General features: G+C 42.8%; 1 protein-coding gene across 3 annotated transcripts in view; it reads left to right on the forward strand.

The window, feature by feature from the left end:
• ITPK1 (inositol-tetrakisphosphate 1-kinase) overlaps window positions 1–17,119 on the forward strand; it is a 228,671-nt gene that overhangs the window by 36,064 nt on the left and 175,488 nt on the right. For 2 of the 3 annotated variants that reach the window (XM_034768064.1, XM_034768066.1), the window contains exon 1: window positions 10,081–10,202. The exons of the other annotated variant lie outside the window; for it this stretch is intronic. In XM_034768064.1, the coding sequence (XP_034623955.1) occupies window positions 10,096–10,202 (107 nt within the window). In that variant the 5' untranslated portion in view covers window positions 10,081–10,095. Of the gene's footprint in view, window positions 1–10,080; window positions 10,203–17,119 lie in introns of those variants that run through there. 3 annotated transcript variants of the gene reach the window in all.

Consider the following 17,119-nt stretch of genomic DNA (forward strand, 5'->3'; position numbering starts at 1 on the left):
CCCACTTCGTCAGACACATATGTCTGACGAAGTGGGTATTCACCCACGAAAGCTTATGCTCCAATACGTCTGTTAGTCTGTAAGGTGCCACAGGACTCTTTGTTGCTTTTTCCATAATGAACACAGCCTGTGGAAAATGTGGGGACAGAAATGATTATAAGGCCCCTCCTACAGTGCTGGCTGTCCCCAAGAGCCACATGCCCAGTGTACAGTACAGTCCTGGAACACTTATTTCCCCTGCCCCTGTGGTTACTCACCATTTTGGGGGTCGTGTGGCTCATGTGTGCTTGCCTAGCGTCAGCCAGTTAGTGACAGGTATGTGAATAGTGGCTGTGTTTTAAATCACTGAATCAGTGGTCTGCGTGTTGCAAACAATACTGCTTCTGTAAAATGTAGCATTCACAGAGATGACTTTGGGAGCCCAGCCTCCCTCTTATCTTTATTCCATTAATTGAAAGCAAACAGCCCTGCAAAGCAAGTGATAATTTTCTGAAACCTTCATAGTGCATTGGCATTGCAGACGATCACAATCACCTCCTAGCATTCAAGCACTGCACTCCTGAGCATAGTAACAAATATTAGTGGCTTTCAGCTTCAAATTGCTGCCTCAAGGCATCCATGATTCTTATGGCCCCTCGCTGCACCCCTCTAATAACCCTGATCTCTGGCTGTTCAAATTCAGCCTCCAGGCACTGAGCCTCAGTGGTCCAGCCCTGAGTGAAGTTTCCCTTCACAAATATTATGAAGCATGAAGCACCCAGCGATAAGCATAGGAATATTGTCATTGGCCAGGTCCAACCTCCTATATAGGCAGCTCCAGCAGGTCTTTAAATGGCCAAAAGTACACTCAAGAGTCATTCTGCACTTGCTCAGCCTGTTGAACCGCTCCTTGTTGCTGTCAAGGTTCCCCGTGTATGGCTTCATAAGCCACAGCATTAAGGGGTAGGCAGGGTCTCCCAGGATCACAGTGGGCATTTCGACTTCCCCTATGGTGATCTAGTCCTGGAAGAAAGTCCCACTTGCAGCTTCCTGAACAGGCCGGTGTTCCGAAAGATGCATGCATCATGCACCTTTCCAGACCCGCTTGTGTTAATGTCCGTGAAACGCCCAAGGTTATCCACAAGCGCCTGGAGAACCATTGGGAAATACCCCTTCCAATTAATGTACTCGGTGGTAGGTAGTCTGGTGTTGGAATATGCGTGCCATCTATCGCCCCTCTGCAGCTAGGGAAGCCCATTTGTGCAAAGCCATCCACAATGTTACGCACGTTGCCCAGAGTCCCAGTCTTTCGGAGCAGGATGTGATTAATGGCCCCGCACACTTCCGTCACCATGCATCCAACAGTTGACTTTCCCACTCTGAACTGGTTACCAAATGATAGATAGCAGTCTGGAGTAGCTAGCTTCCACAGTGCAATTGCCACGTGTTTCTCCAACGACAGGGCAGCTCTCATTCTCGTGTCCTTACACTGCAGAGCTGAGGCGAGCTCATCACACAGTCCCATGAGTGTGGCTTTCCTCATGCGAAAGTTCTGCAGCCACTGCTTGTCATCCCAGACACTTGACGATGTGATCCCACCACTCAGTGCTTGTTTCCCGAGCCCAAAAGTTGTGTTCCACTGTGGTCAGCACTTCAGTGAATGCCACAAGCAATTTCGTGTCGTAGCTACTACGCATGGCAAGAACAATATAAAACTTCTCTTGCCTTTGTAGTTTAAGGAATAACTTCACTGCCACTTATGATGTGTTAGTGAGAGTGAGCAGCATATTGGTCAACAGTGCGGGATCCATTCCTGCAGACCGAAGAGGCAGAGCGCGCAGTACGCAAATCGTTGAAAGATCGTGCCAAATGTGGATGGAAGCACAGGAATTGCTGGGATGCGAAGCAATGCATCACGGGGCATTGGGACAGGACTCAGGATGCCCCTCGACCCCCTCCGCCTTCCCACAACTCTTAAGGGCAGAAGAGGAAGAGATGCTCTGTGGGATAGCTGCCCAAGTGCACTGCTCTGAATACCGCTGCAAGTGTGAATACACTATTGCACAGGCAGCTGTCAGTGTGAACACACAGCAGTGGTTTCCCTTCAGTGCTCTCTGAGCGGCACTGTAACTGCCGGCGATGTAACTCTGCCAGTGTAGACGTACCCTAAATCTGAATAGTTAAACAGACATCACCTTAAGGGAAGTATTTCACAGCTTAATATGGCATCTTGAAATGTTCATGGACAAAGCAAGAATGCATGCAAATCAGTGTGTGCAACTAATATATATTTGAAGAATGTATATGGACTGAAAAACAATATTGGGCATCTGTACAGGATGTACTTAAGTAATTTTGCTGGTAGAACAATTAACTCCATTAAGGACCAGGAATGACTGTGTGGGTCTGATTTGCAAAATCTTTCAAGCATAAAATCCTGCTTTTGCTCATGTAGATGGCTTTGTACACTCAAGCAGAGTTTTTTTGCATTCAAAGGCTATGTGCACCTTGCAAATATTATGGGCACAATCGGTACTGCTTGCTAAGAAGTTGGCTCTGTAGCTCATGAAGTGGGAGGTAAGCGTGCACTGTCTTTCATGTATGAAATCCTAATTCTGTTATGTAGCTCGAGACATGTATAGTTCATGTGTACTTAGCCACTGGTAGGCCGTGTATTGTATGTATATCCAAAGTGAAACATATCTTAAGTGACTCCTCAATGGATCAGTTGCTTAGCAGAGCTGGCTCTTCATGGGCCCAACTAAAATTCCAAGTTTCCAGCATGATTTATATAGTGGTTTTAAAATCTAAAAAATGTTAAGGGTCTTCTTATTTACAGTGGTGTAACTCCATGAACATCAGTGGACTCATTCCTGGATGTATAGCTCAAGGTAATTGAGAGGTGATGTGGTGATGGGTTGTTTTAAACTAGATATAAAAACCATAAAGAGAAAATAGAATGTTGTTAATATGTATCTAACTTGGCAATACAGGCCAGTTTAGAGACCTAAGTGCCTCAGCAACTGACAGCTGTGTTTCTAAAGTTCTGTGTTCTTTTCTTACATATACAATTGCTTGTTTGGCTTGTGTAGCCAGCTGTAAATCTGAAAAAGGGCCTGAAATCCCTGCATAGGATTTAGTAAGAGTGGAAGTTTTGAGATGGTGACAGTCTCCTAGAAATGAAAACGAGAAAAGTAAGTAGGGGAAGATGGGATCAGAATTGTCACAGCGAAATTGGTTTGTAATCGCCGCCATAGAAATTACTTAAATCCCTCATGTTTAATATTTTCTTCTCATTTACTTGCAATCAGTCGATAGATGAGAGAATGGGGGTGAGGGGTTGTGGTGGTGAGGAACCCTGGACAAAAATGGCCTGAAGTGAGGAAACCAGCTGTTTCCATGCTGTTTCTCCTCCACGTACATCTCCTAAACAGAAGCTCTCTTGGGTTGTTTACATAGCCACCTCCTCCTCAGCAAAGATACAGATCATTGTAACTTGGTTGCTTTTAAAAAAAACCCTCTGACTTGTCATTCTAAAGTCGTTTAGATTAGCTGCTAGCTCCTTAACCTGCTGTGAACCTGCCTGTGTTATAAATGGTGCAGGCAGCTAGTTGAGAACCTAGAAAACACTACCTCAGTCATACCATAAAGGGAAACCCATGAAAGGTACAGCTGACTTGTTGGCCACAAGCGATGCTCTGGAGAGGCGGGGAAATGAGAATGTGGCTAACTGAACTTTCTCATGTTACTGTAAATATCTAGGCAGTTGCCTAAGAATCTGTGGGGCCTTTGGCCCAAGGAAGTGTGTTGTTGCCAGATTTCATCTTTCTGCACTTAAGCAGAACTGCTAAAGGGACAACATCAGCTTGAAATTGAGTCAGTCTGGAAGAAAGTCGGGGTAATGGTTGGTTTGGGTTGTACACCTGGCCCTCAACCCCCTGCCAAATTTTGTGGATTCACAATTACATTTCCCAGCTCTTTTTGTTTTTGTTTAAAAAAAAAAAACCCCTTCCCCTGTTAGTGAGTGTTAAAAATCGGGACACTTTTTTTGTTTCCAGGGGTGGGATGGTATAATTGCGTATAGAAGACAAAGCCCCTAATATCGGGATGTCTGGTCACCCTATCCTCTGCTGCTGTGTGAAAGAAGCAACAAGGGAAACCGACTGTACAGGGTCACTGTGATACACAAGCTGCTGTCCAGTACAAAAAGTGAACACCTTGGGAAAAGCAGAAATCATTTCATCTTCTTTTTTTTTTTTTTTTTTTTTTTTTTTTTTAAATAGGAATCTCAAGTGTTGGTTGTAACAATAGTAGATAAAAATGTTTTTGAGACTGTTTTTTTTCCAGTTGACTATGGGTAAAATTTTCAAAAACAGTTAAATCATGCAGGAGCTTAAACCCCATTGAACGTCAGTGGGACTTAGGCCTTCAGTAACTAAGTGCTGTGAAAATATTCCCCTGTGTCTCCAAGGTATTATTCCAAGGAAAGGCATTTACAGTAGTTCCATAGTGTAGACCTCTATCCTGCAAGCTGAACTGTGTGTGCTGTTATGGAGCCCCACTGACTCCAGTGGAGGAGGAGGAGGAGATGGGTAGTGCATGTGCCAGTGGAAAACTTCCATTGCCTGACAAAATGAACCCAGTTTATTGATATTGTTTCCAAAGGTGCCTCATGAATAAAATCAGAACTTAACCTAGATTAACTGAAAGAGAGTCATGTTTTCAATCAGACCTTAAAGGTAGCATTTAGACAGGCAGTTTGACACTAGTTTAGAGGCTATTCAGCTTGAATCCTGTCCTTAATGAGTCACTTTTTAGTACCCTTTATTTCTGGGCGGGGAGGGGGATTGAAAACAAGATGGAAAATGCTTTATTTAATTGCTTACACAACAGTTTCTAGTGTACCAATCTGGCAGGATGATCTGCTATTTCAGGTTCTGTTTTTGTTTGCAAGGCGCCTTGAAGCATGGTAAAATTAATGTTGTCCTTCGTGTCAGGTAATGGAACTCTTCTTCCATTGACATGCTCTCTGCCTAACCCTTCATCTTCCACTGAAGCCACAGGCATACTCACTAATCACCTCCGTTTTTGGCTGTAGTGCTAAAGTGTCATTTGATCACTTAGTTTTGCACAATCATGTGTGAGTCACATGGTAATGAATCATCCTCATGGCCACTGTGAAACTCCACCCGCCAATGCTCTGTCTTGTTGCTTCATGGGGAAGTTGGGCACATATCAATCAATGGAGTGGCATGAAAAAATACAGCTATAGTTTGTGGGAAGCCAGACTGACTTTTATCTTTGGCAGGATCCCTTAACTTCCTCCAGGGTGATTTCACCTCCTTTGGAAGCGAAATCACCCTGGAGGAAGTTTTCTTTAAAGCGGTTTGATTTATTCAGTATCTATATTGACCTAAATAAAAGTGAAGCTATCAAGTGAAAAATAATATATGCAAAAAATACCTTTATCTGTGCTGGTGACATCTTTGATTATTGAAATGGAGAAAAGAAATCTCTAATTTTCTGTGTGGTGTTTTATCCAGTGGGATTACTCCTTTGCATTCTGTTCCACTTGAATAGTGGAACTAGACTAATAAGTTTCACTTTTGTTTCTAGTCACTCTTTTGCTCTCTGCTTGTCTGTTAGCAGCATTTTGGGATCACACAACAGCAGGGAAATTAATGTTTAAGTCAAAATGAAATCCTGTTTCAACTTGTATTAAGTTTGATACAATGATTTTTATCAATTCTAACTTGGGCCTAATTTACCTGATACTGTCCCTTTTAAAAAATAGTAGCATCACTCATTTAAAACTTGCCAAAATTAAAGATGAAGACTCAAGATGTGAGTGAGTGTCATGCTGTGTGGCGTGGTTCCTGACCATGAGTGCCAACCTCAGGGAAGACTGTCAAAAAAACAGGGAAGACCCCAAACTGGTTGTATGTTCTATACTTAGATTTCACCAACCCAGTAACAAGTGTGAACTCCTGAAGTACTATAACAGTCTTACCATGGAGTCACAAACAGTCCCTTGGGGCATTCCAGTCTGTCTTGGCACCCAGGCAAGCTGAACTTAGTGCTGCTAGTTGGTTGCCATATGCCAAAGATCACAAAATATTCAGGTTGCTCCCAGGCCCAAGAGACCAGTTACTTACATCAGGTCAATTTGTACCTCAGATCTCACACCAAAGACTATGCTTGTAGCCAATCCTATAGTAAATGAAGGGATTATTAACTTGGAAAAAGAAATGAGTTATTTACAGGTTAAAGCAGGCACACACATATACTAGTGCTGTCAATTAATCGCAGTTAACGCATGCGGTTAGCGCACAACAAATGAACGTGTTATTTTTTTAACGAGCGTTAATTGCACACCTCTGGAGACTGGATTCGGCAGCGGCCAGGCGGGGAGGGAGGCACCAGTTGTGGCAGCGAGCAGGAAGTGGCTGGGGACAAGAGACTGAACAATATTGGAGAGCCGGTTAAACATCTTCCAGGAGGGAGAGAGGAGCCTAGCTCCCGCCACTTGCACCATCCCCCTTCCCTGCCGGACAGGGCTAGCCTTGGAGGTGAACAAGGGGGCCATTGTTCAGGGCATCATGCTCAGGAAGGCGCCGCTGTGTGCTTCGGGGGTGTGCCCCTTCTCCTGTTGCCCTGCTCCTCTGTTGCTGCCCGCCTGGCCAAGCTGCTCCAGACTGGAAGCCTGCCTTCTGTCTGTTGCGCAGAGCGGGGATGAGGGCCTGATATCAGGGTGTCCCCCTCCCCGCACCTATGTACCCAGTCGCCACTGAGCTAGAGCCAGGGAACGGGGGAGCCTGTCTGCTGCTGCTACCAGCTCAGGAGTGAGTGCTGCCGACAGCAGCTGCTGCTGGCTGAAAAAATGTTCAGACTTCTGAGTGCTCTGCTTAAAGAGACAGCGCTTCTGCTCTGTCCCACCCACCGTACACATGCACACAAATATTTGTAATAAAAAATAATGTGAGCACTATACACTCTGTATTCTGTGCTGTAACTGAAATCAATATATTGGAAAATGTTGAAAACATCCAAAAATATTTAAGTAAATGGTATTCTATTATTGTTTAGCAGTGCGATTAAAACTGTGATTAATCATGACTATTTTTAATCTTGCGATTAATCACAATTATTTTTTTAATTGTTTGACAGCCCTAACATATATGCAAATGAGATACGATCTGTGGTTCCAAAATGTGACAGAATTATAGTAATCTGTCAGCACTGAATGTCTTATAGGGCTAACCTAGATTGACCCTGGGGATCTCTGCTCTTGATTCATAGCTCCAGCCCCGTGAGAATCCAAACAGCAAAAATAAATAAATAAATAAATAAAAATGAAAGGAGAGAATTTTCTTGTGTTCCCTCTCTTCCAGCATTTGAGCTGATGGACGGGCTTTCTTGCACATAGCACCGTTATGGGTATGAGAGGGCCATGAACCCAGTCATTGTATTGTGATGTTCCATAATGGCCTTTTTAGTTTTTGATAGTCCTCCTTGATGGGCAGTGGACTGTTCCTGCTGATTCGGTTCACAGGTTTCATAGCAGGCATTTTTACAGGTTATAAAGCAAAACTTGCAATCCCCTTATAGCATGGGATACAGACATGACAAGAGATATTATTGCATGCAGCAATTTACAGGCATTCCGCAGACACATTTTTATAAGTCTTAACATCGGTCTTGAACACCACTAACATGCACGTGATCTGGTTTGGTTGCCAGCTATGATTTAGTCAGTGCTCAACTGACACCTACAGCCTTGGCAAGAGCTGGCACATGGTTTGCCAGCATAACAGTGAACAAAGCAGTGGAGTTGACCAGGTGAGGGTTTGAGCTATATCAGTCTAGAGCAGTGGTTCTCAAAGTCGGGCCGCCGCTTGTTCAGGGAAAGTCCCTGGCGGGCTGGGCCGGTTGTTTACCTGCCGCGTCTGCAGGTTCATCCGATCGCCGCCCTTCCCGCAGCCCCCATGGGCCTGGATTGTCAAACCACGGCCAGTGGGAGCTGCGATTGGATGAACCTGCAGAGGCGGCAGGTAAACAAACCGGCCCAGCCCGCCAGGGGCTTTCCCTGAACAAGCGGCGGACTGGCTTTGAGAACCACTGGTCAAGAGTTCAAAGTGTGAAGATTCCTAGCAACTTCTGTTCACTTCAATTATTTCCTGCTAACTGTTCCCAAAGAACCAGTGTTATCCTGTCATTTTTCCATGTTTAGTTATGAATCTGTATAATGTATAGTCTTAAGTGTAGCAAAGTTGGGGCCACTCTTGCTGTCAGTTACAGCTGTGTAAATCCTGTGTAACTACTGAAATAGGGTGAGTTACTCTGGCTTTGCAATTAAGCAGAACTTGTTCCTTTTTCTCAGGCAAGTGGCGATCTCTGGTCTACAGATAGAACAAGTGACCATGAATATTTTCAAAACAAATAAGACTCAGTTCTCCTGACTTGTCCCGTGCAAAAACCACGGGACCATGCTCTTATGATTGATGGGAATAGGCCGATTTATTAGGAGAAAGAGGGAAATTCTGAGATCTAGTCAGGCACTTTTCCTAATCTGGTGGAACTGACAATTAAATATGCCTTACATTAGATTTTTACAACTGAATTTATTTTAGTATTGTTCTAGTGAAAGCTTCTATCTTAGATATATCTATGTTACTGAACCCATTGCCAGTAAAGCTCAGCTTATACTGGGAGTGACATGGGAAGGGGTAGGGCCCAAGTGAACATGATATACTGGGGCCCTAAAATTCTCTTGATGGGGCTGCTTTTTTCCAATAAAATAAGGCTACAACCAGGGTTTCATTTCTAAGGGTATGTCTACACTACTAAATTAGGTCAAATTTATAGAAGTCAATTTTTTAGGAAGCGATTTTATACAGTCAATTGTGTGTGTCCCCACTAAGCGCATTAAGTCGGCGGAGTGCGTCCACAGTACCAAGGCTAGCGTCAACTTTTGGAGCATTGCACGGTGGGTAGCTATCCCACAGTTCCCGCCGTCTCCGCTGCCCATTGGAATTCTGGGTTGAGCATCCAATGCCTGATGGGGCAAAAACATTGTTGCGGGTGGTTTTGGGTACATGTCTTCAGTTACCCCTCCCTCCGTGAAAGCAACGGCAGACAATTGTTTTGCGCCTTTTTTCTGTGCGGGCAATATACTTAACTCCTTCCTACCTGGCCTAATGCCAGCTTTGTCTAAGAACAAACCCCAAATACCTCCATGCTTTATGGAAATCAAACCATCAGTTTTTCTGAAGGTCAGGAGAATGAATTTATTGTATTTCTATTCCTTTAAAAAGTGCCCAGTTTCTTTTCTGTGACATGAGAACTGAAAAGTCAGAGTTTATCACAAATTTCTCATGCTCTTCTCAACTTCTAATTTCTCAACCAGTGCCTGGGCAATATTGATTATAATCTGTCAGCAACCAAAAAAAGTTGTTCAGGGATTTATGTCTGCAAGTGGCTATGTGGATGAAATGTTTTCTTGATATTTTGGTGGTTAGCCATTTAGGATATGTCTACACTGAAATAAAGGCTGGCCCATGTCAGCTGACTCGGGTTGGAGGGGCTTCGGTTAAGGGGCTGTTTAATTGCAGTGTAGATATTTGGGCGTTGGCTGAATCCTGGGCTGTAGGATCCTGCATGGTGGGAGTTTTCCAGAGCTTGAACTACAGCACAAGCCCAAACATCTACAATGCAATTAAACAGCCCCTCGGCCTGAGCCCAAATCAGCTGGCCTGGGCCAGCCGTGGGTGTCTAATTGCAGACCAGATATACCTTTTAGATGTCATTGACAAGTCAAGCTTTCAGTTAAGAAAGTAAGTTTTTGTTGTTGTTTTGTTTGTTTTTTTTTTTAACCCTGCTCCCTGCCTTTATTTCCAGGATTTTTGAGAATTATGTACCCATTCCATATAATCTGGGGGTTATAGTGGATCACAAATTGAATCTGAGTCAACAATGTGATGCAGCTGTGAAAAAGGGTAATCTCATTCTGTGGTGTATTAACAGGAGTGTTGTATGTCAGACCCGGGAGATAATTGTCCTACCCTACTTGGCACTGGTGAGGCCTCAGCTGGAGTACTGTGTCCAATTCTGGGCACCATGCTGAAAGAAAGATGTGGACAAATTGGAGAGAGCCCAGAGGAGAGCAACAAAAATGATAAAAGGTTTAGAAAACCTGACCTACGAGGAAACATTGAAACAACTGGGTATGTTCAGTCTTGAGAAAAGTGTGTGTGTGTGTGTGGGGGGTGCACTTGAAAACAGTTTTCAAATATATTAGGAGTTGTTATAAAGAGGATGGGGATTGATTGATTGTTCTCTGTGTCTGCTGAAGGTAGGACAAGAAGTAATGGGTTTAGGAGATTTAGGTTATCTATTAAGAAAAAGTTTCTAACAATAAGGGTGGGTATGCTCTGGAATGGGCTTCTGGGGAGGCGGGGGTGTGGGGAAGCCCCATCATGGGAGGTTTTTAAGAACAGGTTGGACAAACACCTGTGCGGGATGGTGTAGGTACTTGGTCCTGCCTTAGCATAGCGGGCTGGACTAGATGACCTCTCAAGGTCCCTTCCAGACCTACATTTCTTTGATTCTCTAACAATTTATGGGACTAACCTTAGGAAGGAATCCTTCACCTAGTCTGGGGTAAGAGCAGGCCAGATGCAGCCTGGTAGTTGTGCTATGTAGTCTGCAACAACCCTCATCTTTAACAGGACCGTGCTGGACTGGTAGTCTTTATGGAATGCACATCAGTGCTCAAAATGAGGGCAGTTGCAGTTGTCTCCATTGATTACTGTGGCTCCGTTGAATGCTAAGTACAGCAGAGCCCTTGAGCTCCTGACAAGTTGTTTAAGTGGTTTGTATTTGGGGGAAGAGTAGGCATGCAGATAGGACTCACTAAATTAGATGTGCAACGGTAAGGTGTTGGAAAGCCTCACTGTTGAGAGGGGAAGGGAGAGGCAGGCTCTGGGCCATCCCCTTTACAGTCTTTTTCAGAATGCATTTATTTATTTAGAAGCCTGATTTGTTTCATAGGCACTTCCAGCTTTGCCTGATTTGAGAGCCTTAAGCAGGCATTTGATCTCTTCATTCCTGCACAGAAGGGTTTTAGGCTAGCTTACCAGGCTGTTATAGGCCTTCATGAAAGGCATTAGAGAGGAGATCCTCCCAGCATACCGTTAACTCGTCCTTTGGATTTAGTTAGTGCTGTGCGGACTTTGACAGAATTTTCCCCTCAAGCCACTAATGCTGTCACTTAAAACATCTCCCTGGGAAAGTGGTCTTATTAGCCCTGACGTCAGCAGGGTGGGGGAACTGCAAGTTCTGGTGTTCTGTGAACCTTTTCTGAACTTCAGCGAGGATTCAGTGTTTCATAAGTCAGATCTTGCTTTTATTAATTTATTATTCATGTTACAATAGTCCATAAAAGCCCATGTTGGGGCCTGATGGCACCAGATGTTTTATGGACCCAGAATAAAAGGTGATCCTTTCCCCAAAGAGTTTACTATCTAATTAAGAGAAGCTGCAGCCAATGTGTGTAACAAGCAATTAAGGGGATGAGGGAAACTACCATAAGAACATGCTTTTAGGTGGGGCAGGTTATGTGCAAGGCTAGATGATGTCAAAGTCCAAAGTAACTTCTGGTCAAACTTTGAACTAAGACTTAGTTTCTGAGGCCAAGGTTGCCAAAAAAGACTGACTTGTTGGTCCCTCAGTTTTTCAGTGCCCAACTTGAGACACTATAAAGAGGCTGGATTCTGTGAGGGTAGGTGCCCAGCCCCTTATGAAAATCTGGCCCCCTTAAAGTATCTCAAGTTGAGCACTCAAAATTGTTAGTTACTTTTGAGAAACTTGGTCAGTATTTTTGGCTGTACTGCGATGTGCAATTTCTCTTTGCATTTTTTTTTTTTTTTTTGGTAGCTGGCAGATGTTGACCCTTTCTTTAAAAAAGGTGCAAGTGTGGAGGAAAGCAGAATGACTGGTTAATTTTACCAGACAAATGTAAGAGAGTGTAGTCTTTAGACGGATGCTTGGACAGGGAGTGAACTTGTCCTGTGCAGAGAAGGCTTACATTGTATTGAAGAAAGTCCTTTTCTTCCCAATTGGGAGAGTGTCAGCTCATCAGGTTAGGGACTTCACCCCATTATGCTTCACAGTTAAAGCATCTAATTAACTAGACCTATTTGCTGTTTCAGCTGTTCAGCCAGCAATGAAGGTGATGGTTGGTGGTTGCTAAATTGATCTTCCTGGGCTGAGGAAGCTAGTGGAAAACAGGGCTAAGTCACCATGGAGGAATCTGTTTCCCTTTCTGAGCATAGATCCTTCATCATGATTTGGTCATCTTGTCTGAATTGGTGTCCCCTTCTTTTAATTCTTGAATTATAAGCCTTCCCTTTCGCATTCAGAATTTTTCTGGTTTGTGTTGAATTGTGTATAATTCCATGTCCAGAGGAATAACTAGTCAGATTTCAGTCCTGAGCTTTGGGAATTGTGTGAAAGGGAGGTGTAATAGGGAAACAAAGTGGGGAAGTTATGGTGAGTTGTCTCCTCTATAATCAAGTCAGTCAGTTAGGACAGAACCCTGCAAGATGCTTAATGTTCTGGTCCCAATCCAGCAAAATGCTTACTCATGAGTGTGTCCCATAGAGGTCACTAGGACTACTGTACTTTTAAAGTTAGACGCATGCTTAAGTGATTTGCTGGACCAAGGCAAGAATGTTCAGTACACTGAGGATCAAGCCCAAAGAAAGGAAGGAGAGTCTTGTAGTTGGAACAATGGATTGGAAGTTGGGACAACTGAGTTCTAATCCTGGCTCTGCTATTGTCACTTTCCCCATCTGGGGGTCTCTCTCTCTCTCCAGTGATAAAATGGGAAGGATATTTCTTTTCTAACTAACAGGGGTCTTGAGGCTTAATTTATTCATCTCTGGACAGTCCTTGGATATCATCCAATGGAAGTTGCTGCTGAAGTGCGAAGTCTGAGGTGTTTCAATTATTTGAAAAAAATATCAGATACTGAGTATTTATTTTGCTCTGAGCAAGTCAGGAGTTGAAGGGTGGAATGACAGGGCTGTAAGGATATTGATATATCAGGGAAGCACCCAGATGTCTGGTCTCTAACGCAGATTAGCATGGTTGAAAAGACACTATCAAGTTAGAAAAGCCAAAACATTGATGCTTTAAAAGCTGTTTTTTCTTGTAGACCTTGAAGAAAAGGTCCTTGTCAACAAAACTCATCTTCAAAAAAAGTCCAGATTTTACTCTCTGCATTTCACCCATATTGGCTGTTGAAAATTGCACTTGTTGTACCATAATAGAAGTAATTTTGATCTTTTTTGACTTTCAAATTGTCATGTAGCAGCATAACTTCCCTCTTCACTGACATTGTCAAAAGTCACAGAAGGTGAAAGACAACAAAAGGGTTCTCCAGAGTTTCCTTTTATTCTCTTTGGGCACAGTCTAAATTTTGGACCTGACATTAGCTTCTAGTGTCCCTTTTTTGGTTTGTGATTTCCCTTCTGGTAGTTTGTTAGAACTGGTGCTTACTGCAGTGAGAAACTAAAAAACAAAACCCTCCCCCTTCTCAGCTCCCCAGACGCTTGTGGCTTAGACAAATTTCTGCTTTCTTGATATTCTCTATTCTAGTGGTCAAGTAGGCTTGTGTTGTCCTGCATAAATAAAACTTATCTATAAAGGGGAAAAACCCCACATTTAATCTGGGTTGAAGCTTAAAAGAAAAACTAAGATTTAAAGTGATTTTAAAACATATCTATCTTATAGCAAAGCAAATCTCCATATTAAAAATTGTCTTCCTAACTCTGCACTACATAGCTGTTGCTGTGTGTGTGCCCTATGTATTAACACTGGTGAACTGATATTGACTAGACAGGGAGCTTATATCCAATGAAGGAGAAGAATCTTCTGATTCTTAAGCCTAATTGATGGTGCCTAAGTCCAAAACCTCTAGAGAAACAGTCTCTGCCTGTCTCCATGTGCTGAGAGTTGTAATTCTATAGGTGTCCAAAGGAAAACACATACTGTCTCTATGCCAACCGTGTTTTGCATTGTAAAAGCCTCAGTAACCTGAAATGTTTGATTAACCAGTGTATGGGGAGCAGCTGTTTGTCTCCCCACACCCGACATTAATGATTTATACAGTTTTCTGCTGTGACCATAATAAAATATGTACATGGGTCTCACTTGGTGTGCATTTGTTAAAGATTAAAAACCATATTGAACAATGAAGCAATTGTATATTGGGTCACGTTTTAACAGAGAGGCAGGAACCTTAGAAAGACTCATCTGGTTTAACCGTTCAGTTAATGAAAGCTTATCTCCTTATGTCTTCTGGCAGTCTGTGTGAGTAAAACATTTCATTGGTCTTTGGAGAGGAAGAGTTCTCTGGGGTTTCCTTTTCTGCCATGGCCCTGTTGTGTAGGGACAAAACTCTTCTCCATGCCACTCCTGGCTTTTTGTCTGTCTTTTCCCCTCTGTTTCTTGAAGCACTGCCCGCTCCTTGTGACTTTTGCCTTGTACACAACCAGCATTTGTTGATTCATAGATTTGTTTTTTTTAAAGCCCGTCTTTTTTAGAGACCATTATGACCCCAATTTTTAGAGTCTGTGTTAGGCAGCAGGACAGATTAGGTAAGCGTAGATGGCTGCCTGACACAGGCCATAGAATTTCATTCAGTAATTCCTGCATTCAACAGTCAGTATTGGCTATAGGCAGAGGGAGAGAAAGAAAGCTTGCCAAATAGCCATGTGTTCATCCGTGAACTCATGTCAGTAGGTTGTCAGAAGTAGCTGACCAGCATCAGGTGATCAGGAACTGTTCATTATAGGTGGTAGAGAAATCCCTATGTTGCTGAAGACTGCTTTAGTCCCAAGGGCATCAAAATGCGCTCTGCTAATGTTGTAATGGTAAAGCTGTGCAAACATCACAGCAATTGTGTGCTAGCAGCTCCCCCTGCTGCTGGTGTGGAATTCCCATGGTATCAACACTGCAGTTGATAACAGGAATAAACTATGTAAAAGCAAGAATTGGGCCACAACCCAGCACTTTTGTTGTTGTTGTAATCTTCACTGCACTGCAGCAAGCCCATGTGATGGGGTGGGTCCTGTTAGCAGCTGCAACATGGAGATCTATTGTCCTGAGACTCCTGTGCCTACAAACTAACACTAAATGTCTCTCATTTGTTGGTGGCATGCTCACTTTCCTTTCCTTTAAATATATTCCTTTTAATTTCATGTGACCTTCTTTAGCCGTGTATGTGCTGTCTTGATTGGCATTATTCGCTTTAAACAAGCCTTATGATATAGTATGAAAACAGTGCCAATGAAGCAGTGATCATCATCAGTGCATTGTCACACACCACATCCACGTGCCTCTTACTCTATTAGTGTATTGCTATGGAGGAGCTGGAGATAGTTTTCTCCAGTGGTTGGTCAGTTTGAAAAACATTTTGCTGCTGGGGTCGTTTTGCATTCACCTTATTGGCACTCTTGGCTGCAGGTAACATGCATCCTATTGCAGGGTGTTGACCAAAAATGGACTCTCATGTTAACCTATAGTGCCTTTAAAAAAAAAAAAAAAAAAAAAAGAAGCAATATATAAATGAATAGGTTGATCAGATGAGCACTGAGGGGCAAAAGGAATTGAACTAGGAATACACCTATCCGCTATTTACGCTAGGGTGGTCCTAGCTATATTCTCCAGGGATAAATCAGACACCCAGGGTGAAATACTGTCCCTGTTAATTCAGTGGGAATTTTGTCACTGATTTCAGTGGAACCAGGATTTCACTGCAAGTCTTTACAGTGGGCCTTTGTACACTGTTCCACTAGAAGACTCTAAGGGTTAGAGGGGATGTTCCTGACATCTTCTCCTTAGAGTCTCATTTCCACTAACTAAAAAGTGAAGAGATTAGGCTGCGTCTGGCTTTCCAGATCCTACTAAAGTGCAGAAAAATGATAAATACCCCAATTGACAAATTGGTGAGTGTCCTAGTGCACAGAGCAGGCCTTTCTCACCTTCCTTATTTCCTAACCTATATGGATAGTGTCTTGATTGAAAAATCTCTTTTGACATATGCCGTGTTAGTTCCATCTCTTCTCTTCTACTTAAATCAAAAGGAATTCAGTAATTTGTAACCGTTGACTCAAACAATTGCATATTTGCTTGGGTTTGTTAAGACTGAAGTAAAGTGTAGATGATTTTAGAAACTTCTTAGTAATTGTTAATTAACAAAAATAATACTAGTCTAACCTATTGTAGGTATAGTATAGATAACTGTACCCATAAAGACAGAGAACAATGGATTTTCTGTCTGATTTAGACATTTTAAAGTACTTACAAGCATCTTGCAAAGAGATGGACCTTGCATTTGATTTAGCCAAGGGTTAGGCTTGGACTCCTCCTGATCTTGTGAGCTAAGAAGTCCTATCCCTGGGGACCCTTTGCTAAGTGTGCATGCTGCCCCCAGCTGCTGACAGTAATGACCAGCTGTATCCACTGATGACCTCTCTTAGGGTGGTTTGTGGATGTGGAGGTAGTCTCCAAAATAACAAAGGCCCATGCAATTACCCAGAATCGCTATCTGTTACTAATATTGCTACAAAAGACTAGTAGGATGGCTAATTGACTATTTCTATTCATTTTCTTTAGATAGGTGTAAATTATTCTTCCTTCCCTCTCCAGCCCTCCTTAAGTTGTGTTTCTCTTACTTCAGGATTCAGTGTCCCTGCTACACAAATGATGAGCAAGGACTCTGAACTGGAATCCCAGAACAGCATGTGTTGGGAAAACCTTATCCTTATTAGACAGAAGAAGAAAGTCTTACAGAACTCAATAGCATTGATATATGTTTAAAAGATTCATTTAAAAAAAAAAAACCAAAGGGAGGAAAATAAACCCTTTCAAGTTTACGGATTTTGATTATTTTAGTAATACAGCTTGTTTAGGAATAGTGCTCAAATCAGTAGCCCTGTAATATATCTTGAAACCCTTTCGGTAAATGAAAGTCTTAATGTATAGTGACTGAAGCTAGCTTACTTCTTTTCAATTATTGCCTGAAGTGTCCGGTTTATTTCTGCTGGTTTTTCTCCCCCACTTCACTTCTTAAATA

The sequence above is a fragment of the Trachemys scripta genome, chromosome 4, assembly GCF_013100865.1.
Source record: "Trachemys scripta elegans isolate TJP31775 chromosome 4, CAS_Tse_1.0, whole genome shotgun sequence".
NCBI classification, from domain to species: Eukaryota; Metazoa; Chordata; order Testudines; family Emydidae; genus Trachemys; species Trachemys scripta.